At 38.7% G+C, this 24633-nt stretch overlaps 1 protein-coding gene across 1 annotated transcript in view; it reads left to right on the forward strand.

The window, feature by feature from the left end:
- COL19A1 (collagen type XIX alpha 1 chain) overlaps window positions 1-24633 on the forward strand; it is a 369652-nt gene that overhangs the window by 80376 nt on the left and 264643 nt on the right. The window contains exon 9 of the mRNA XM_004381357.2: window positions 23118-23162. Coding sequence (XP_004381414.1) covers window positions 23118-23162 — 45 coding nt within the window. The remainder of the gene's footprint in view (window positions 1-23117; window positions 23163-24633) is intronic.

Here is a 24633-nt window from a genome sequence, read left to right on the forward strand (position 1 = left end):
GTATGTCAATGTAACAGATACTTTTTTGAGAAGTCGGGATACTTTTTAAAAACAGAAATTTTTTGACTAAACTTAATAATGTGCTGGTAGAAATTGAATAAATATACTAGAGCTTAATTTATGCTAAACACAATTTTCTGTCTACTGAATTACTCAGAATTTGTCCTAAAATGTTCATTTTACTGGAAATAGTTTTGATAAATTAATTTTGCCTCTCACAGAGTAGACATGCAATAAATGGTAGCCATCTTTATTGTATTATTCAGATATTAATTAGTCAGAGTTAGACTGCCTGGGTTTGAATCCTAGCTCAAAGCCTTACTAACTATGTGATTTAGGGCATATCCCTTAGACTCTTTGTGTCAGTTTTTTCTTCTGTAAAATGGGAATTATATAGTAACCTACTTCTAACTTTCTCTGAAACAGTAAAAGAAATTATTTATGAAAGTACCAGCTAAGTGACTGATATACAGTATACGTTAAGTAAATGATAGATAATATTTCATAGGAAAATACTCTAATTATTATTCTGTTGTCCTAAACCCTGGGTTACTAGAAGACCAAATTAAAACTCATTTGAGAGAATTTATATTATTTATTCAAAATATATTTAGTAGAAAATATTAAGTCAAGTAGCTTAGGTAACTTTGACCGCTTTTTAAACTTATTTAACTGGATGTTAGCAAACCAATAAATTCTCCATTTAGAAAAATGTATGAGTATATAAACTTTTCTAACAATAATAGCAGCAACTGCCATTTACTCAGTAATTATTATGTGTTAAACACTATCAGGAGCCTTATTTACTTTATTTCATTCAATCCTCAGAACACCTCTATGAGGTAAGATTTATCATCAGTATTTCACATTTTAACAAAGAGAAATCTAGAGAGAGAATAAATAATTCCCTAGTGTTTCATAGCAAATAATGGAGCCAGGGTTTGTACTTCTGTCCACATGAATCCAAAGCCCTTGCACCGTATTAGTTCATCTGAATAGCTCCTAAAGTATCCAGATTACCTTGGCACAGAAAATTCTGAACTAGATCTTAGATTCGTTTGCTTACTAGCACGGTGAGAGAACCGTATTCTTCCTACGTTCTGTGCCAGTGAAGGCTGAATATCTCAGCATTTTTAAACCTATGGACCCCTTTTAAACTCTATCTAACCTGTAGAGATTCTGACATCTACTCCCAGAAGATTGTGTCCATCTGTAAGTGTTATTATGCATGTGTTTCTTCACCATATGAGAGGATTCTGTCTAACTTTATCTACCAAAATTAGTGTTATGAAAACTATGTGGCTTTATTTTATTTCCAAATTCAAAATATATATGAAATATGACTTCAAACTTCACACACCTCTCTGGAGATCCTTCTATCCCTCCCTGCACGCTAACCTCCAGGCAGCCCAATCATGACCTCACTCTGGACTAATCTCAACTCAACTCCTAACTCTCTACATTCTCCACCAAATATGTTCTTGATATATATATTTAAATTATGTGTTTATTTTTTCAAAAACAAAAGTGTTTAACTTAGTGCCATGATTTTATTAAAAAAAAAGAAAAACCAAGCCTCTAGAGGTAAGAAGCCATATGTATTAAGGCACTTAAGAGGTACATCTGATAATGTGATGAGAGAGTTGCCAGGTTTCATGTCTTCAAAATAGCTGAGCTAAACGATCCTCATTATGGGATGCTTTGTACAATGGGTCTTTTCAGCATAAACTCTGAAGCCCTCCGTTGTTGCGGTGGGATGAGACTGAACTAGGCAGATCCATTGTCCCCTAACAGTCTTTGTATTTCTTTTCTGTTGGGAAATTAAATCACTTTGATCTTTGAATCTCAATTTTCCCTAAAAAGACTGCAGCTTCAGGAAATAAAAGCAGATGCTGTTATAGTTTATGAAAGCGCAGACAAGGCCGATAGCTGTTGTGAATTATAATGAATTCTGTGACAGCCCTGGTCCAGATGTAGCATTAATGCATCAGAGGCTCAGAAACTTATAGACATTTAATGGAAAAGCTAGAGAATTTTATTTTTTTTAAATCATTTTGCTTTCTGTCTGTATTATTTATAAGATGTGCTCACCTAGTTTTTCCATTGAAATTCAGAATCAAGCTTAGTTTTAGAGTTAACCCCAAGTTAAAAAAAAAAAAAAGTTAAAATGCCTATTTGTACGTTGGACACTTTATTGTAGGAATCAAAACCACTAAATGGGAGAGAGAGAGAAAAAAAGGACAATGCAGCTTTATTCTAACCATGGGATATTTCCTTCCTACGAAACTGTCAAGATTTATAAAATAACCGGGAGCTCCAGTCTACACAAAATACCTCTGAAACTGAGAATCACCTGTATACTTGTGTATTTCAAACAGTTCTATAATGAATAAAAATATAGTCAATTCTGGACATAGACTGAACTTTTTATCATAACTAGTAGTCATAGTAAAAATTACCACAAAGAAAACAGTTTTGTTAACCTACTTGTTGACTTTACTTATTAAAGTTACAAGAATGAAACTTGAATTTTCAGTGAAAAATAACCTTTCTAACATGAAGCAAGTCTCAGTTATTGTCCTATCTGCTAGCAATAGAGTGACACCATATAGAACTAAAATAAACAGAAACATGAGAAGGACAGAGGTAATAGAAGGACAGGAAAAAGAAAAAGAAACTTGCTAACTCTGCAGTTGATTTTATTTCTTAATGGTTTCTTATTCCCTTCTAATGCCTTTCACTCGCACCCCAAGTAGAGCAGTTGGCAGAGAACACAACAGATGGATGAGAAGCTCAACACATGCAGTGTATCTGGCACCCAGGCACTTGACTTTTATTTGCTAAACAGCCAGATTTCAAGAACCCAATCGGCTAATGTTCCTATTTGGTTTAATGCACTATCAGCCTCTATTGTGTAAATATTAAAATATTTGTCATAAAAAAGATCATACACTCTCTGTCTCTGTACAGTCTGTTTTTGTTAGGTGCCATTGAGTCAGTTCCGACTCATAGCGACCCTGTGTACAACAGAAGAAAACACTGCCTGTTCTGTCCTCACAGTCGCTGTGCGTGAGCCCATCATTGCAGCCCATCAGTCCATCTCATTGAGGGTCTTCCTCTTTTTCGCTGACCCTCCACCTTACCAAGCATGATGTCATTCTCCAGGGACTGGTCCTTCCTGATAAGATGTACAAAGTACATGAGATGAAGTCTCACCATCCTTGCTTCTAAGGAGCATTCCGGCTGTACTTCTTCCAAGACAGATTTGTTCATTCTTTTGGCAGTCTATGGTATATTCAGTATTCTTCACCAACACCGCAATTCAAAGGCATCAGTTCTTCTTCGGTCTTCCTTATTCATTGTCCACCTTTCATATGCATATGGGGCAATTGAAAATACCATGGCTTGGGTCAGGTGCACCTTAGTCCTCAAGGTGACATCTTTTTGCCCAATGCAGTATGTCATTTGATTTCTTGACTGCTGCTTCCATGGGCATTGATTGTGGATCCAAGTAAAATGAAATCCTTAACAACTTCAATATTTTTTCTGTTTATCATGATGTTTCTTATTGATCCAATTGTGAGGATTTTTGTTTTCTTTATGTTGAGGTGGTGTAATCGATACTGGAGGCAGTAGTCTTTGATCTTCATCATTAAGCCCTTTAAGTCCTCTTCACTTTCACCAAGCAAATTGTTCGTCTGCATATTGCAGGTTATTAATGAGTCTTCCTCCAGTCCTGATACCTAGTTCTTCTTCATATAGTCCAACTTCTGGGATCTTTTTTTCTCAACATACAGATAGAGTAAGTATAGTGAAAGGATACAACCCCGATACACACCTTTCCTGATTTTAAACCACGCAGCATCCCTTGTTCTATACAGTTAAGTGCCTAATTATTTTATTCTTGGTATAGATTGCTGAGATATGAACAGCGAATTTATAGATGTAACTGGTATTTCATAACGACATCTGTGATTCCAGATATAATAATTATTTTAAAGTGGATCTGTCTGGAGGAGCATTTAGCCAGCTAAACCAAGAACATCCATAGCCAGTGTGAGGTGCTGAATGAACCTGTTAGGCAAGAGTAGAAGATTTGAGAACATGATCACAAACAGTTGTTATCTTTCTTCCATGTTGCCATCACTGCTTTTTCACAGATTGTTAAATTCAAAGCTCAAAAAATAAATTGCGTGTTTTTCATAAAGTCTTTCTGGTCACCAGGTAGAATTAATAGGAGCCCTGGTGGCACAGTGGTTAAGAGCTCAGGCTGTTAACTAAAAAATTGGCTGTTCGAATCCACCAGCTGCTCCTTGGAAACCCTGTGGGCAGTTCTGCTCTATCCTATAGGGTCACTATGAGTTGGAATCAACTTGATGGTAACGGGTTTGTTTTTTTGGTTTTCTGCTCACCTAGGAGCCCTTGTGGTACAGTGGTTAAAGCACTCGGCTGCTAACCAAAAGGTCAGCAGTTTGAACCCACCAGCTACTCCACAGAAGAAAAATGTGACAGTTTGTATCTATGAAGATTTACAGCATTGGAAACCCCATGGGGCAGTTCTACTCTGTCCTAAAAGGGCACCGTGAGTCAGGTTTTGTAGACACACATATATTGGTGAAGTAAATAAAATATCAGGTGAGCAGAATCAAACCAAAACCAACCCACTGGCATCGAGTTGATTCCAACTCAACGACTCTATAGAATAGAGTAGAACTGCTCCATAGGGTTTCCAAGGAGTGGCTGGTGGATTTGAACTGCTGGCCATTTGGTTAGCAGCCATGCCGTTAACCACTGTGCCACAAGGGCTCCCCCTGCTAAAATGCCAGCTCAGAGAGGACAAGGACTTGGTGTCTCACTCATCTCTCTAACTCCAGCACTTGGCCCAGCATATAGCACCTGATTGGTTCTGGATAAATGTTTGTTGAGTTATTTACAACTCAAGAAGACTTAGTCCCAGGCAGAAATGGAAAAGAGAAGTACAGGATAACTGGCAGAAAACTGTGCTATGGGGAAATAGGAAAAGGTCCCCTGATGGCACCAGGCTTCAGTGAGAGTCCTCTATACTTTCTGCAGAAGCATACTTCAGGGAAATAGGAGAGAAGGAGAATCTCTTATCTACCTAGCAAAGCTTACAGATACTGCTTCCTAGAATGAAATATAATAGAAGTAAGTACATTTCCAGGAATTGCTTCCCGTTCTCTTTTCTAGAAACTATACCTTCTCTCCTCTCTTAAACATAAATCTTCAGGTTATCTTGCTCCTTTCTTATCCAAATTATGTTTAAAAATCCCCTGACTTTGTTATAACATTGCCAACATGTTCCTTTCTCCACAACCATTTACCTCAGAGCTAAAGATAAGTAACCAAGGGCTTTAGTGCATTTAAGCTCTAGTAGAAGTAATTGATACGCAATAGAACTATAAATTACTCATCACAAGGAATACTTTGGACAGGAAATAGTTTTCAGTTACTGGTATCTCACTGTCCTCAATTAGGAGTTTCCCAGTGACACTGTCATTCTCTTTATATATTAAATCAATCTTGCACTTGTTAGAATACTTGATTCAGATGTCAATTACTATACTTCAGATATTTCGGTAGATTCACTTTAAATGTGTTCCATTTCCCTAGTATTCTTATGAAGTTTCAAGTTTGCTTAAAGACTGTCTTACAGCTAGTCTCACAATAAAGTGAAAAGCCAAAACACTTGTTCTTGACAGATCCACTTTAAGAAAATCATCACAATTACATAGGAGCCCAGAGTTTGTAATGGATTCTACATTGGCTAAGGCTCACTTTCCATAACTTTGCTATATATGGAAAGAAACGTCTGATTTTCAAACTATTTCAAACGTATTTGGTTTGGGGGATTTTTTTTTTTTTTAGTGTATTTTTATGATTCTTAGTTTAATTTGCAAGGACACTTGGCTGCTAACCAAAAGGTTAGCAGTTCAAACCCGCCCAGCTACTCTGCGGGAGAAAGACCTGGTGATCAGCTCCTGTAAAGATGACAATCAAGAAAACTCTATGGGGCAGTTCTACTTTGTCACATGGGGTCGCTGTGAGTTGGAAATTGACTTGATGTCACCTGAGAGCAACAGCAGTGTAATTTGCATTCAATTACTTAAAAAAGAATTGTAAAACTGTAAACTATATTCCCTTTGAAAGGAAAACTTAATGGTTGTATTTGATTACAAGCTCAATATCCATAAGCAAGTTTTATTAATAGAAGTACTGTATAGTGTCCAGAATAGGTGTGTGTGTGTGTATGTGTGAGTGTGTGTGAGTGAGATAGTCCTGCTGTATTCTGTATGGGTGAGACCATCTCTGATGAGATGTGCTGAGATCTGACTGCCTCATTTTAAAAAACATATTGGCTGATCAGTGTGTGCCCGGAGAACAGTGATCATAATATTAAAGGACTCCAAACTGTCATTTGAAAAGTGGTTAGTTTACTGAATAGAAGGCTTGATAGTGACACAAAGTGATGTCATGTGTAAGATCTGTAAGATTTTTTCCTGTGTGACTGCATACAGCAGAAAAAAGACCAATGAGCTGAAAATTACCCGTTACTGTCAAGTCGATTTCGTCTCATAGCAACCCTACAGGACAGGGTAGAACTGGCCCATAGGATTTCCAAGGAGTGCTTGGTGGATTTGAACCACTAACCTTTTGGTTAGCAGCTGTAGCACTTAACCACTAGTCCACCAGGGTTTCCAAGCTGAAAATTGGAGAGGGTAAATTTGGATTCAGAAAGGATTGATTTAGTAACCACATGTAGAATTTCTTTGCTTTGCTCTCCACATTGCAAATTAAACAGCAAAAGTACCTAAGTTTAAGAAGCTTTCAACAGAGTCGGTACCTCATCAGATTCTTTGGTAGAGGTAGTGGATATAAATGTATGAATTTATATTTATCCCTATATTTAAGAATACTTATCCTGCTTGTTTTCTAGGTATATATACCTGCATGTACTTGTGTGTGTACACACACACATACACACATATACACTCAGAACAGTAAATATTGGAGTAGTGTATGTTGAGTTCAGCTGCTACTAACTACCCGTATTTACATTTCTATGATTAAGACATGTATTGACCATACAGTAACTTTGGTGGGCTAGTTTTCCTTTTCTTGGAAATGACTCCTAAGAATAAATAATGATAAGGATTTTCTCATTCATTTTATGATTAAGAATGTATTAAATTTTCCATTTCCTGAGATTTAATGTGATAATATATCCCCATATTTTAGCTGCACTAAGGATCCAACAAATATAAAGAATTCAAAAGTTGGAAGTTTTAAAACTTGTGCAATATACATACACATGTATACTTGACATTAATTTATTTCTTGGAATGCCATTCCAGAAAATAGAGGGAAAAAGTCCTCCTCCCTGAAATAAAATACTCAGATTGGGTATCTGAAAAAAAGATAGGTATGTATATATTTTTTCCAAAATACTCAATTGAGTGCTAACAATTTAAGCATCATATAAAAATTCTGAGATTATGGCCTGAGTATGTAAGGAAGAATTATAGTTAGAAATGTAGAGGTTGCATTAGTGATACACAAAAGCAAAATCAGATTTACTTTTTGCTGCCTGTTTTATTAATTTTCATGCTAGAATTCTGACATTTCATTTCAGATGTTTTTTTCCTGCTATTTCATTCAACATTCAATTCAATTAAAAAAACTTAATGAGTATGAATTAATTAGTGGGGAAATATTGATGTATTTCTAAGTGAATACTAACTTCATACACAAGGTTATGTTCCTGGGAAACATGCTCTAAAGTGAAATGATGTGTCAAACTTTATTTTTTAATATGGAAATAATGTTTTAATAGAACGTAAGACTTTTTAGTCAAAAGCTGAATGCCTAATTTTTAAAGAAATAATCCTCATAACATAGATATAATTTGTTGTCTTCTGAGGCTATTTCTAGTTATTAGTAAATTTTTTTGTTCACCTGTTCGTTCTAGCTTTTTTTTGGCTTGTTCTCATTGCTACTGGGTTTGCAAACTATCTCTATAGGGAATGTGATTCCCTATGGTGTGTCCTTCAAACAGCTCAAACATATATTTTGCACGTAATAGGAAAGACACAGATTCCAATGTCAAAGGAATCAGGAAAACAAACAATTTATCTTTTATGCCTAGCTGTGCTTACTGCAAGAAAATATGAAATGATTAAACAAAAGTAAAACTGAAATCCTTCAATCAGTTTTTCAGAGAGTTACCAGTTAGGTGTAAACCTCTCCTAAATTTTTCCCACAAGCTTCTCAGAGAGGTCATTCTGAATTCTGGAAAGGATTGTTCTGTGAAGTTGAAAACATGCTATGTATTTTAGTAATAGCACAGGAAGTAATGTTAGCAGCAACATTGGATTTTGCCCTGCTTTATAGGGTCACTGTGAGTCGGGAGCTATTCAACGGCAATGGGTTTGATTGGGTTTTGATTATGTTACACATATTCATTTGCTCTTCTGTAGCTTGAGTTTGTAACTGGAAGGGATACAGGCCTTTGCTAGAGAAACCTATAAAAGAAGGTATATGCCTCAGAAACAAGTTTTGAAAGTTACGGTTGCTATGGGAATCACTGTAATTTTCTTTTAATAAATATTGAACTAAAATATTGATTGGGAGCCAAGAGAGAAGCATCATATTTTCCTCATAAGTCCTTCCTTGAACTGAGATTGGGAGTAAGGAGGAACAGAAGTTCAGAAAAATCAACTAATGCCTGCCCTTCTCGTAATTTTAGACAGGTATGTATTTGGTAGATAGGATTAAGTTTCACCCAGATGGCCCAAGGCACCAGAGCTTTGAACCTGTGCTTCAAAGCGAGTGTAAAGAAGGTCTCACTTTATTGACCTAAATAAGATTTTTGATAGAAGTCCTGACAGAAACACCATCCTCCATTCATCTGAAACAAAATTTTGCTCTTTAGGACTATTTCCTTCTTTAATTTTTATGCTAATTAATAAATAACTCTTTTTTTTAAGATAGAGACAAAAACAGATATACTAATTTATCCCTCAAGAACCAAAATAATATACAATTTAGAATGATCGTAAGTTTTTAAGTAGGGCATCAGTAGTAACTTCAGGGAAAGCAGTGAAAAGAAAACAAATAGGTTTCTGAGTGTCTGTTACAAACTTAAACTTCAAAAGTGTCAGCAATAATTCAAAATCTTCCACATGTTGGTGTTTCTTGTGGTGCCCAACTTTTTCCTGTGAGAGTAATCAGGGCTGTTCATTGGGTTAACCTGGAGTATAGAATTATGTTTACAAGATAATTCCTAGTCAGGAAACAGCAGAGCCCAATTAACACTGGCCAAAAGAAAACAACATTTTAATTGCAATAATTATAAAAATCTGTGTCAGTTAAAGAGTGACAGTATTCTCGATAAAGTTTTAGAGACTTTGGATACCTAATTAACCGTATGTTTGAGCATAACCCTAACTCAAGCACACCAGCAGTGGGACCTGAGTGCCAGTACTCAAAGCACACAGTACACAGGAGTGGACTGTGAGAAAAAAAAAAGAGAGAGAAAAGGAAATACTGTCACTACTCCCCCCCTAAAGTATTTTTGGCAGTGTATACTGTATCAGAGTACTTTACTGGATTACACGCCATATCTTGTTATCGTGTGTAACTTGTAATATGATATAAAACATTATATTGTTCCAACCGATGAAAATAATTCTGCTCCTTATGGACAAGTGGACATACTTCTGTGATGAGTAACTGAAGCTCTATTGCCATAGAATGTTCCCTGGTGTCAAGTACTTTATGTGCTTTTACTCTCATTTTATCAAATCAAATTGGAAGTTTCTAATAGACTTGTTTCTAATTCTCTTAAAAATTATAGAAAAATATTTATTACATAGCGAGTAGATTATATTTTATTGGTGCTTCAACACTTCATTACACTTAGCAACTGTTATGGATTGAATTGTGTCCCCCGAAATTAGGTATTGCAAATCCTAACCTCTATGCCTGTGGTTATAATCCCATTTGGGAATGAGTTGTCTTTGTTAGTTAATGAGACAGGATTAGTGTAGGATGTGTCTTGAGTGAGTCTCTTTTGAGACATAAAAGACATTAAACAAGCAAGGAAGAAGCAGAGATGGGGGACAATTGATGCCAAGCTGTGTGGAGATTTCCAGGGAACCAGAAAACAGAAGCTGAATAGAAAAGGACCTTCTCCTAGAGTTGACAGAGAGAGAAAGCCTTCTAGAGTCGGCACCCTGAATTGGGACTTCTAGCCTCCTAAACTGTGAGAAAATAAACTTCTGTTTCTTAAAGCCATCCACTTGTGGTATTTCTGTTATAGCAGCACTACATAACTAGACAAAATTTGGTACTGGAAGAGTGGGGTGCTGCTCTAACAGATACATAAAATGTAGAAGCGATTTTGGAATTGGGTAATGGGTAGAGACTGGAGGAGTTTTTTTTTTTTTTTTTTTAATCTTTTTTTTTTAAATTGTACTTTAAGTGAAAGTTTACAGCTCAAGTTAGTTTCTCATACAAAAATTTATACACACATTCTTATGTGACCCTAGTTGCTCTGTCTATATTGTGACAGCACACTCCTCCTTTCCACCCCGGATTTCCCGTGTCCATTCATCCAGCTCCGGTCCCTTTCTGCCTTCTCATCTTGCCTCCGGACAGGAGCTGCCCGTTTAGTCTCATGTATCTAATTGAACTAAGAAGCACATTCTTCATGAGTATCATTTTATGGCTTATAGCCCAGTCTAATCTTTGTCAGAAGAGTTGGCTTCTGGAATGGTTTCAGTTCTGGGTGAACAGAGAATCTGAGAGCCATGTCTTCCGGGGTCCCTCCAGTCTCAGTCAGACCATTAAGTCTGGTCTTTTTACTAGAATCTGAGTTCTGCATGGTGCTTTTCTCCTGCTGCTTAAGGGACTCTTTGTTGTGTTCCCTGTCAGGGTGGTCACTGATGGTAGCCAGGCACCATCTAGTTCTTTTGGTCTCAGGCTGATGGTGTGTCTGGTTTATGTGGGCCTTTCTGTCTCTTGGTATTTTCCTTGTTTCTTTGGTGTTCTTCATTCTTCTTTGCTCCAGGTGGGTTAGGACCAATTGATGCATCTTAAAAGCTGCTTGATAGCTTTTAAGACCCCAGACGCCACTCACCAAAGTGGGATGCAGAACAGTTTCTTAATAAACTTCGTTACGCCAGTTGACCTAGATGTCCCGTGAAACCATGGTCCCCAGCCAGACCCCCGCCCCTGCTACTGTGTCCCATGAAGTGTTCGGTTATATTCAGGAAACTTCTTAGCTTTGGTTTAGTCCAGTTGTGCTGACTTCCCCTGTAGTATGTGCTGTCCTTCCATTCACCTAAGATAATTCTTGTCTACTATCTAGTTAGTGAATAACCCTCTCCCTCACTCCCCTCGTAACCATTAAAGAATGTTTTCTTCTGTGTTTAAACAATTTCTTGAGTTCTTATAATGGTGGCCTCATACAGTATGTGTCATTTTGTGACTAATTTCACTCAGCATAATGCCTTCCAGATACATCCATGTTATGAGATGTTTTTCAGATTCATCATTGTTCTTTATCATTGTGTAGTATTCCATTGTGTGAATATACCATAATTTGTTTATCCATTCATCTATTGATGGTCACCTGGGTTGTTTCCTTCTTTTTGCCATCATGAACAGTGCTGCAATGAACATGCGTGTGCATATATCTATTCATGTGACTGCTCTTATTTCTCTAGGATATATTCCAAGGAGTGGGATTACTGGATCACATGGTAATTCTATTTCTAGCTTTTTGAGGAAGCGCCAAATTGATTTCCAAAGTAGTGTACCATTTTACATTCCCACCAATAGTGTATGTGTTCAGTCTCTCCACAACCTCTCCAACATTTATTATTTTGTGTTTTTTGGATTAATGCTAGCCTTGTTGGGGCGAGATGGTATCTCATTGTAGTTTTGATCTGCATTTCTCTAATGGCTAATGATTGTGAGCATTTCTTCATGTGTCTGTTAGCTGCCTGAATATCTTCTTTGGTGAAGTGCCTCTTCATATCCTTTGCCCATGTTTTAATTGGGTTATTTGTATTTTTGCTGTTGAGATTTTGCAGTATCTTGTAGATTTTAGAGATTAAACGCCGATCAGATTTGTTGTAGCCAAAAATTTTTTCCCAGTCTGTAGGTTGTCTTTTTACTCTTTTGGTGAAGTCTTTTGATGAGCGTAAGTGTTTAATTTTAGGTGCTCCCAGTTATCTAGTCTCTCTTCTGTTGTTTGTGCATTGTTACTTATGGTTTGTATTCTGTTTATGCCATATATTAGGGCTCCTAGCATTGTCCCTATTTTTTCTTCCATGATCTTTATCATTTTAGATTTTACATTTATTTATTAATTTTATGTTTGCTTACTGTGTCCTTGCTTCTTGTTTTGTTTTGATATGCCCAAATAGGCTGCTCGTATGAGCTAGTTTGATTATTGGCACCTTTGAAGCTCTTATGTCCTGTCACCAGGTGGTTAGATCTGTTACTAGCTATGTTAGCTCAGGAGTCTGCACACTCCTCCTATATAGTTCACCTTAGGTGCCCAGGTAGATAGCCACCAAGTGTGTGGTATAGGCTCTCACTTACAGTCCTAGACAGGCATGGGTGATTAGTGTAGGCACAGGCATCTGGCTGCTGCAGGGGAACACACTCTGAGCAAGGCAGGGGGCTTACCACTGCCCCAAGTGTCCAGGAGAAAGACGTTTCCCTGTTCCCTAGAGTGCGTAGGTGGGTGGGTTTTGCAGCCGGACTATGAGTGCCTAATGCTGTTGGCTGTAAGGACTGGGGGACACCTCTTATTCATGGGTCCCTATCGCAGGTGGCTAGGTGGCGTGGGCGGAGCCACCAGTTCTCAGGCCCCTGATGTGGGTAGGTGAAGACCCTGCTTAATGGGCAGAGCAGTGTCAAATGTCAAGAACCTGTCTCTTCACAACTGAAACAGTTGAAGTTAGGCTTCAGGTATATACTCTGTTGTACTGTGGTAATGAGAGCCTATGCTGTTGAGGTGGGCCCACACAAGTCTATGCAGGGGGAAAGGCACTCAAAGTCTGTGGATCCCTTATGCCTGTGCCTAGGCAAAGGAGCTTTGCCTACCCTGGGTTCCTGGCTTAGGGGAGCTGGCAGGTTATTTTTCCCTGTTTGTTAATTTGTTCACTCTTCAAGGCAGGGAGAATGGCTCTGGGCGTGTGACACATTCCTATTTCCAGCCCAGAGGACTCAGCAGTTGCTGAAGCCGGTCCAGGACCCAGTGCAGAGCAGGGAGCAGGGACGTAAATGGGAGAGAGGTGTTTCCCTAAGGGGGATGTTTTTGATCCACGTGGTAGGCTGTACGCAAGTACTTATCTTTCGCCAATCCAGGGCTGCTTCCCACTGGTTCCGGGTGGCCATGTAGACTCTCTGGTACTGGGTCTCTGCCAGTGCAGAAAACATGCCTCCAGAGCACTGCTGCTTGGCTGCCTCACCTCTCCCCCATGAGCTGATCAGGCCTGAAGGGCTCAGGCTCTCCCCGGGTCAGGTCTGGCAACTCCTTGCTGCTTCTGAACTGTCTCTCCCTCCCCCTGCCACTCAGTACAGTTCCTCAACTCTGCCTTTGATGTTCAGGGCCCCCAGATTGCCATATATAATCGATTCACTTGTTTTTTTGGGTCTTTGTTGTAAGAGGGTCCACCAGAAGCGCCTGACTGCTCCGCATCTTGGCCCCCAGAATTGACATTTTCACAATGTTGAGTCTTCCTATCCATGAGCAAGGTATATTTTTCCACTTATGTAGATCTCTTTGGTTTCTTGCAGTAATGTCTTGTAGTTTTGTTTGTAAAGGTCATTTACGTCTCTGGTTAGATTTATTCCTAAGTATTTTATCTTCTTGGGGACTATTGTAAATGGTGTTGATTTGGTGATTTCCTCTTTGAAGTTCTCTTTGTTGGTGTAGAGGAATCCAACTGAGTTTTGTGTGTTTATCTTGTGTCCTGATACTTTGCTGAAATTGTCTATTAGTTCCAGTAGTTTTCTTGTGGATTCTTTGGGGCTTTCTGTGCATAAGATCATATCATCTGCAAATAGAGATACTTTTACTTGTTTCTTACCAATTTGGATGCCTTTTGTTTCTTTTTCTAGCGTAATTGCTCTGGTTGGGACCTCCAGCAAAATGTTGAATGAGAGTGGCGATAAAGGGCATCCTTTTCTGGTTCCTGTTCTCAAGGAAAATGGTTTCAGACTCTCTCCATTTAGGATGATGTTGGCTGTTGGCTTTGTATAAGTGCCCTTAATTATGTTGAGGAATTTCCCTTCTATTCCTATTTTGCTAAGAGTTTTTATCATGAATGGGTGTTGGACTTTGTCAAATGCCTTTTCTGCATCGATTGATAAGATCATGTAGTTCTTGTCTTTGGTTTTATTTATGTGATGGATTACATTGATTGGTTTTCTAATGTTGATCCATCCCGGCATATCTGGTATGAATCCCACTTGATCATGGTGAATTATTTTTTTGATATGTTGTTGAATTCTATTGGCTAGAATTTTGTTGAGGATTTTTACATCTATGTTTGTGAAGGATATTGGTCTATAATTTTCTTTTTTTGTGGCATGTTTACCTGGCTTTGGTATCAGGGTTATGCTGGCTTCATAGAATAAGTTTCAGAGTATTCTGTCTTTTTTTATGCTCTGAAATACCTTTAGTAGTAGTGGTGTTAACTCTTCTCTGAAAGTTTGGTAGAATTCTCCAGTGAAGCTGTCGGGGCCAGGACTTTTTTTTGGTTGGCATTTTTAAATTACCTTTTCACTCACTTCTTTTGTTATAGGTTTATTTAGTTGTTCTACCTGTTTGTGTTAGTTCAGGTAGATAGTGTCTTTCTAGAAACTTGTCCATTTCATCTAGGGTTTCAAATTTGTTGAAGTACAATTTTTCATAGTATTCTGTTATGATTCTTCTAATTTCACTTGAGTCTGTTCTGATATCGCCCATCTCATTTCTTATTCAGGTTATTTGCTTCCTCTCCTGTTTTTCTTTTGTCAGTTTAGCAAATGATTTATCAATTTTGTTGATCTTTTCAAAGAACCAGCTTTTGGTCCTCTTAACTCTTTAATTTTGTTTTCCTATTCTCTATTTCATTTAATTCTGCTCTAATTTTTATTATTTGCTTTCTTCTGGTGCCTGAGGGCTTCTTTTGCTGGTCTCTTTCTATTTGTTTGAGTTGTAGGGTTAATGTTTTGATTTTGGCCCTTTTTTCTTTTTGAATGTGTGCATTTTTTGCTGTAAATTGACCTCTGAGCACTGCTTTTGTTGTGTCCCCATGGTTCTGGTAGGATATGTTTTCATTCTCATTTGATTCTATGAATTTCTTTATTCCATCCTTCATTTCTTCTATAACCCAGTTGTTTTTGAGCAAGGTGTTGTTCATTTTCCATGTGTTTGACTTTTTTTCTTGCTTTTTCTGTTATTGATTCCTACTTTTATGGGTTTATGGTGAGAAAAGATGCTTTGTAATATTTTGATGCTTTGGATTCTATTAAAGCTTGCTCTATGGCCTAATATGTGGTCTATTTGGGAGAATGTTCCATGTGCATTGGAAAAGAAAGTATACTTGACTGCTGTCAGGTGAAGTGTTCTGTATATGCCTATGAGATCAAGTTGGTTGATTGTGGCATTTAGATCTTCTGTGCCTTTATCGAGCTTCTTTCTGGATGTTCTGTCCTTCACCAAAAGTGGTGTGTTGAAGTCTCCTACTATTATTGTGGAGCTGTCTATCTCTCTTTTCAATACTATTAGAATTTGTTTTATGTATTTTGGAGCCTTGTCGTTGAATGCATAAATATTTATTATGGTTATGTCCTCCTGGGGTATTGACCCTTTAATCACTATATAGTGTCCTTCCTTATCCTTTGTGGTGGATTTTACTTTAAAGTCTATTTTGTCAAAGATTAATATTGCCACTCCTACTCTTTTTTGATTGTTGTTTGCTTGATATGTTTTTTTCCGTCCTTTGAGTTTTAATATGTTTGTGCGTTTGAGTCTAATGTGTGTCTCTTGCAGGCAGCATATAGACGGATCGTGTTTTTTTTTTTTTGTCCATTCTTCCACTGTATGTCTCTTTATTTGTGCATTTAGTCCATTTACATTCATCATAATTATTGACAGGTGTGAGTTTCGTGCTGTCATTTTGATGTTTTTTTTGTGTGTTGTTGACAATTTCTTTGTTCCACTTAATTTTCTGTGCTAAGTCATTTTTATTTGTGTATTTTCTTTTCATTGTTGTTGATTTTGTATTTGCTGAGTCTTTATGTTTTTCTTGTTTTTTATTTTGATGCATATGATTGTTAGTTTCCTTTGTGGTTACTTGAATATTTACCTCTATTTTTTTTAAGTTTAACCCACTCTTTTACTTTTTTATATCGCCTTGACTTCCTCTCCATATGAAAGATCTATGACTACATTGTTTAGTCCCTCTTTTTTGTTTTAATGTTGTTATCTTTTACATATTGATATCTTTGTTTCCCTATTTTCAGTGTTTTAGCTTTGATTTATATGTGACTTCCCTATCTGGTTGTTCTGTCCTGTGTTCTAGTCTTGGGTTGTTATCTGATGTTATTGATTTTCTAACTGGATGTCATGGATTGAACTGTGTTCCCCAAATATATCTGTCAAGTTGGCTAGGTCATGATTCCCAGTATTGTATGATTTTCTACCATTTTATCATCAGATCTGATTTCCCTATGTGTTGTAAATGCTATCACTATGATGTAATAAGATGGATTAGCGGCAGTTATATTGATGAGGTCTATAAGATTAGGTAGTATCTTAAGATGTTCTTTTTGAGATATAAAAAAGAGAAGTGAGCAGAGAGACATGGGGACCTCATACCACCAAGAGAGCAGTGCCGGGAGCAGAGCACATCGTTTGGACCTGAGGTTCCTCTGCTGAGAAACTCCCAGACCAAGGGGAGAGTGATGCATCACAAGGACCTTTCTACAGAGCCAACAGAGAGAGAAAGCCTTCTCATGGAGCTGATGCCTTGAATTTGGACTTCTAGCCTACTAGACCGTGAGAGAATAAATTTCTCTTTGTTAAAAGCCATCCACTTGTGGTATTTCTTTTATGGCAGCACTAAATGACCGAGACACTGGAGGACTCCCTTTAGTATTTCTAGTAATTTTGGTTTGGTTTTTACCAATTCCCCAAACTTCTGTTTATCTGGAAATACCCTACTTTCGCCATCATATTTGAGAGACAGTTTTGCTGGATAAAGAATTCTTGGCTGGCAATTTTTTTCAAGGCTTTGTATATATCATCCCATTCATTGCCTTCTTGCTAGCATGGTTTCTGCTGAGTAGTCAGAGTTTAATCTTATTGACTCTCCTATGTAGGTGACTTTTCATTTATCCCTAGCCACTCTTAAAATTCTCTCTTTATCTTTGGTTTTGGCAAGTTTGATTATGTCTTGGTGACTTCTTTTGGGATCTACCTTGTGTGGAGTCTGATGAGCTTCTTGGATAGATATCTTCTTATCTTTCAGGATATCAGGGAAGTTTTCTGCCAGCAAATTTTCAACACTTCTCTCTGTATTTTCTGTTATCCCCCCGTTCTGGTACTCCAGTCGCTCATAGGTTATTCTTCTTGATAGAGTCCACATAATTCTTAGGGTATCTTCATTTTTTAAATTCTTTTACCTAGTTTTTTCTCAAATAAGTTGGTTTCAAGTGTTATATCTTCAGTCTCACTAATTTTGACTTCCATTACCTCAATTCTGCTCCTCTGACTTCCTATTGAGTTGTCTAATTCTGAAATTTTATTGTTAATCTTTTGAATTTCTGTTTTCTGTCTCTCTATGGATTCTTGCAGCCTATTCAGTTTGTCATTATGCTCTTGTATAACCTTCTTAAGTTTCTCTGTTGCTTTGCCTGTATGTTCTTTGGCTTGTTCTGCATTTTGCATGATCTCCTTCATGATGTCTTGAAGAGCTCTGTATGTTAATGTTTTAAATTCTACATCCAGTAGTTCCAAGAAGTTCTCTTCCTCCAGAAGGTTTCTTGATTCTTTGTTTTGGGAGTTTGATGAAGCCATCATGGTCTGCCTGTTTATGTGATTTGATATTGATTGTTGTCTCCGAGCCATCAATAAGTTATTATATTTATGTTTGCTTACTGTGTCCTAGCTTCTTGTTTGTTTTGTTTTGATATGCCTAAATAGGCTGCTCGTGTGAGCTAGTTTGATTATTGATGTCTTTGAAGCTCTTACATCTTGTCTCTAACTGGTTAGATCTGTTGCTAGGTATGTGAGCCCAGGAGTCCATTTACTTTTCTTGTATCGATTCAGCTTAGGTGTCTAGGTAGTTGGTCACCAAGTGTGTGGTGTATACTCTCACCTACAGTTCTAGACGGGCAGGAGTGATTAGAGTAGGCACAGGTGTGTGGCTGCTGTACGGGGTCATGTGCTGAGCAAGGCAGGGGGCTGACAGCTGCCCCTGAGTTTCTGGAAGGAAAGCGTGCCCGTTACCTAGAGTGCATAGGTGGGTGGGTTTTGCAGCTGCACTATGGGCACTCAGTGCTGTTGGCTGTGAGGACTGGGAGGTGCCACTTATTCTTAGACCCCTGTCACGGGTGGCTAGGTGGCATGGGTGGATCCACCATTGCTCAGGCCCCTGATATGGGTAGGTGAGGACACTGTTTAATGGGCGGAGTGGTGTAAAATGTTATGAACCTGCCACTCCACTATATAGCTGAAGTTAGACTTTAGGTATATACCCTGTTGTACTGTGCTAATGAGGCCCTACACTGTTGAAATGGGTCCACAGAGGTCTATGCAGGAGTGAAAGGCATTGAAAGTCTGTGGACCCCTTATGCCTGTGCCTAGGCAAAGGAGCTGTGCCTGCCCTGAGTTCCTGGCTTAAGGAGCCTGCAGATTATTTTTTCCTGTTTGTTAATTTGTTTCCTCTCCAACGCCAGAAGAATGGCTCGGTGTGCAAGGAGCCCTACTTCTGGCCCAGGGTGTGCAGCAATCGCTGAAGCCTCCCCAGGACCTGTTGCAGAGCAGGGAGGGAGCAGGTAAATGGGAGAGAGTTTCTTCCTAAACGGGGTGTTTTTTGATCCACGTGGTAGGTTAGATGCTTATCTTTTGCCGATGAGCACCACTTTTCACTGGTTCTGGAGGCTTGAATAGACTCTCTGCCACTCGGTCTCTCCTGCTGGGGAAAACGTGTCCCAAGTGCCACTGCTTGCCTCACCATACACACCAGCCAATCCAGCCTGCAGTGTGCTGGCTCCCATCGGGTCAATTCTGGCAACTCCTCACTGCTTCTGAACCATCTTTCCCTCCCCCTGCTGCTCAGTCTGATTCCTCAACTTTGCCTTTGATGTTCAGGGCTCCTAGATTGTCATATATAATCAATTCACTTGTTTTTTTGGGTCTTTGTTGTAAGTGGGACCACAGGGAAGTGTCTGACTACTCCATCATCTCGGCCCCACCTGTGGAAGAGTTTTAAGGTGCCTAACAGTACATGCCTAGATTTCCTTGAAGAGACAGCCAATGGAATTATGGACATCAAAGGCAATTCTGGTGAGGGCTCAGAAGTAGGTACGAGGGGCTGTAGAGAAAGTCTCTGTTGTCTTAGAGAATACATATGGCGCCAGCAACAGAATGTTGCTAGAAATGCGGGCATTAAATGTGCTTCTGGCAAGGCTTTAAAAGAAAATGATGAACATGTGATTAAACAATGTAGGAAGGATGATTCTTTTTATGCAGTGGCAAAGAACTTGTCTGAATTACGTTCAAATGTTTGATGGAAGGTAGAACTGAACTTGTAAGTGACAAACTTGGATATCTGGCTGAGAAAATTTCTAAGCAGGATCTTAAAGGGGACTTGTGGTTTCTCCTTGCCACTTATAGTAAAATGCGAGAGGAAAGAGACGGACTTAAAAATGAACTGTGCAAAATGAAAACAAAACTTAAGGATTTAGAAAATTCTGTTGTACACAGTAAGGACACATGTCCTAGAATGTTCATGAAGGGCGTGGCTACACAATCTTTTGTTAAAGAGATTAAGCCTATAACTGATGAAGCTAACCAACTAGCACAGCAGAAAACTCATCAGCTTAGACTGAAGGGATCAGAGACAGAAAAGGAAAGAAAGCTGTCTGCCTCTTGGAATTCTACAGGCAGGAAACACACCAAAGGAACTATATTTGCTGTCCTCCAAGGAAAGAAAAGGACCATACCTGGAGCAGCTTAGAGATCAGCAGAACTGTTGGAAGAAGCATGGAAAGCAGGGTCTTCTAAGTTTCAAAGGGTGGGGCCATGGTCTCCTGGATCTCAAAGGATGGGGCCACAACCTCCTAGGTTTCAAAGAGTCGGATCTTTGCCAACTTTGTTCTGCAGTGTGAGGCAACCGTTAAGATGTGCCACTGGAATGGGACTACTGCCCAAAGCTAAGGGGGCGGGACTGCCATGCCCAGGTAGCAGAAGAATGGGGCTTGCCAGAGCCAATAGGGTGGGTCATCACTCAGATGGACTAGGAGAATGGGGCCACCCAAAGCCAAGTGAGAAGAGTTGCCATCCCAGTGTGCCTGGAAGGTGAAGCTGAAGCCCAGGGCCGAGGGGCCTCTACCCAGAATCCAGAGAGTGTGGCCACCACCCAGAGTCTGGAGGGTGGGCCATTGCCTAGATGGTCTCAGAGAAGAGATGATTATTTTTAAACATCAAGAGGTAATGTGATTTGTTCTGCTGGCTTTTGGACTTACTTGGTGCCTGTTATCCCTTCTTTCCCTCCAGTTTCTCCCATTTGTAATGGAAATGTCAACCTTTGCCTATTCTACCTTCTACTTTGGAAACAGATAACTTGTAGTCTAAATTTCACAGGTTCACATATGAAGAGAAATTTTTCCCCAGGATGGAATACACCTAAAGTCTCACCCAAATTTGATTTTGATAATTCAGAGGATGAGATTTTGGACTTGGAGTTGATTTAAGACTTTTGGGATGATGTGATGCAGTGAATGTGTTTTGCATGTGGCAAGGACATGAGTTTTGGAAGGCTATAGGGTCACTATGAGTTGTAATCGACTTGATGGGAACGGGTTTTGTTTTAAAGTGTGGAATGGTATGGATTGAATTGTGTTCCCCAAAATTATGTATTGTGAATCCTAGGGTTTATGCCTGTTGTTATAATCTCATTTGGGAATGGGTTGTCTTTATTATATTAATGAGGCAGGATTATTGTAAGGGTGTGTCTTGAGTCAATCTCTTTTGAGATATAAAAGATATTAAACAAGCAAGGGAGAAACAGAGATGGGGGAAGATTGATGCCAAGCCACATGGAGATCTCTAAGGAACCAGGAAATGGAAGCTGAAGAGACAACGACCTTCCCCCAGAGCCAACAGAGAGAAAGCCTTCCCCTAGAGCCGGCACCCTGAGTTCAGATTCTAGCCTCCTAAACTGTCAGAAAATAAATTTCTGTTTGTTAAAGCCATCTGCTTGTGGTATTTCTGTTATAGCAGCACTAGATAAGTAAGACAGCAACAAACAAACTTTTACCTTTAGTTTTTATTATTGTTTTGTGCCGTCAAGTCACTTCCAACTCATAGTGATCCTATAGGACAGAGTAGAACTGCCCCATCGGGTTTCTGGGAGCAACTGGTGGATTCAAACTGCCAGCCTTTTGGTTAGCAGCCTGAGCGCTTAACCACTTTGCCACCAGGGTTCCGTGTTTACTATAATACTGTGGTAATAGCTATTACAGTAGGGAGCACTTCAATAATTTAATCTAATCTAAGAAAAACCTAGTCTTTAAATTAATGTTTGTGCATGTGTGTAGCAGCACATCTCTGTAGAGAACCACTAAAACTTTCCAAAAATGTATTAATTAATGAAATTATACACATCTTTTTGGATTCAGTAGAAATAATATATTATTGGTATTTTAAAGTTTGAAGGTGTGATTTTTTTTCTTCATTTGAATTTTATCTAAAGAATCTCAAGAAATGGCATCTAACTGCTAAGTAGTGCTTAGAAACTGTTATCTTAAAAATTAAGTATAAATGTTGGCTACAAATAAAGCAGACCAGTAGAATTGTTACTTTATTTTGAGCTGTCTAAAGCTGGGAACTTAGGAGCCAAAGTAAATTCCTATAAGCAGCCAAATTCCTAAGGCTCCATTGTGAATATGCACATCCTCCCAGGAGTATCTCATTCTATCTAGTGTGCTGTTTACAAACCAGACTTATCAAGAGATGACCCCGTGAATTCCAGTAATGGAAACTGATAGGCATCTGCTGAAAACATTTTTACCCAGGACAGGAACCAGATGAATGAAAAGAAGTAAAAATTTTCCCAAGTAATTGCTGTTTCATGTAAAATGGCAAATCTTCAAATTTGACCTAAAGGCAATCAGCAGATATGGGTAGGAAAGTAAACAAGCTTATACACACACACACACACACACACACAGACACAGACACAGACACAGACATACACACACACACACACACACACACACACACACACACACACGCACACATTCAGTTTTTAGACAACAGTCTCTTAGAAGCCAGAATTAAAATTTGTCCCAGAGACAGTGTAGGGAGGTGGTTAGGTGCATGGGTTTGAGTCTCAGTTGTACCACCCACCGCCTGGGTAATCATCTGTAGAATGGATTTAATAATGCAATCTACCTGATAGCTTCATTCTGAGAACAGTGCCTGGCCCATAGAAAGCAGTATGTAAGGCTTCCATATTATGTCCAGAGGTTTGAAAGAGAGTAAAAGAAATAGGGATACTACATATCCTGGTGGAAAACATGGGCTGTACAGTCAGAGCAACCTTTATTTAAATCCAGCTAATGCCACTAGTTGGGTGACTTTGAGCATGCACTATCTCAGAGCCTCTCTTCTTATTTTTAAGATTGAAATGATAATCATGGAATTGTTGTGAAAAAACGGGTAGATGAAAGCTACCTACACATAGCAGATATTCAGTGTTAGGCTGCCTTTCCTCACAACACTAGATGTAGTTGTTTAAGGCCAAAAAATTCTTTATTCATCTGTTTTTATGGCTAATAAAATTTATTCTGTGCTCTTCTTTTAGGGTGAAAATGGTTTACATGGTGCTCCAGGCTTACCTGGTCAAAAGGTAAAGAGTTCTTAAATATTTTATATAAGTTAAAGAATTTTAACATCTTGAAAATTGAATTCATGCTTAATAATATAGTGAGGATTCAGAAAATGTACTTGCTGAAACTGAATTCCCTCAGAGACTCTTTTTGAAAGCTACCAACTGGTCTTTCCAAAGGGGAACATGGATGCCCTCTCAAAAGGGACCACACTAGAAGAAAGCTTAATCAGAGAGCTGTAGCAATATGCTTCTCCAGAGAGGTCAACAACAGTGCTTTCTGGGAGCAGCAGGAGTATGCATACCTGCTCTGGAAATGTTTTCACTGCAGATTGGAGCAGTTTTTACTGCCTTTAACTAGATTTGGTTATTTCTTGTTTATCTTCCTTTTTGTGTATCCCAGATAGAGCTAGACATAATGACTACCATGATATCAAATATTAAAATATTACAAAGGTGCTATAGACAACTAGTCTCTTTAAAAATATCATTCAGAATGACAGAGTCATAAGAAGAAAGTTTTATATTGCCTAGACTGCTTCTTTCTGTGGCTCAAAAGTTTCTCTTTCCCAAGGTGAACTTCATTCATATCCCTTTACTGACCAAGGGCTCCCTCTGGGAAGGAGCAGGATTGTATGTGGCCAGCATTATTGGAAACACAGAGACTGATCTCTTCCAGTTTCCTGGAGGGATGGGGAGCCACTTCAGGTGGAGCCAGCTGTCATGATACCACCCATATAATCGCACCACAGGGGAGAGCATTATTGGTGCAATACTAGATGCTCACCAAAGCCAGGCGTATCATTGCTATGCTCTAGAGGAGTTTTACAGGTCTTGGCAACAAGATGTCAGAAGTTGCTATTGCATCTAGGTTTTTGTCCGTAGTGGAAAATTACCATGCAAAGAGATACGCATTTATAGCTTTCGAAAAATCTTCTTTTACTTGGCTCAATAACGACTGAACTGGCAGAGATGTAATTGAAAGCTTCTGGATTTCTTCAGAGCAATTCTAGACAAAACCCATTGATACAGCATGTGCTGCTTCTGCGAGTCAAATTGCAAGCCAAGCGATGTGTAGATTTATCTGCTGGGAAATAGTCTTGGACTTTCCAGCAGCTGTTTGCGGTGGCTGCATCATGCTGACATTGTGGCTGATGTACGGGAGCATTTAGGAGCTTCGATGTCAGCTTGAATTAACAGATCAAGTTAAAGTCTGTATTTTAGGAAAAAAAGTAGACCATGTATTCAGTGTCAAATATACCTAAATCCTAACTTTTTATTTTAATGGCATCTTTTATGAGAGTAGATGAAGCAGAAATAATTTTTTAATCATATATGTGTGTGTGTATATATATTATATATATACATACATACATATATTTGGTTATCATTCATATACACACACACATAGACACGTTGTAAAAAGCCGGCATTCCTTTTCTAACATATGAATTTTAATTACACCACGTCACATTGTTGAAGCATTTCAGAA

Source organism: Trichechus manatus, unplaced genomic scaffold, assembly GCF_000243295.1.
Source record: "Trichechus manatus latirostris isolate Lorelei unplaced genomic scaffold, TriManLat1.0 scaffold00083, whole genome shotgun sequence".
Taxonomy (NCBI): Eukaryota; Metazoa; Chordata; class Mammalia; order Sirenia; family Trichechidae; genus Trichechus; species Trichechus manatus.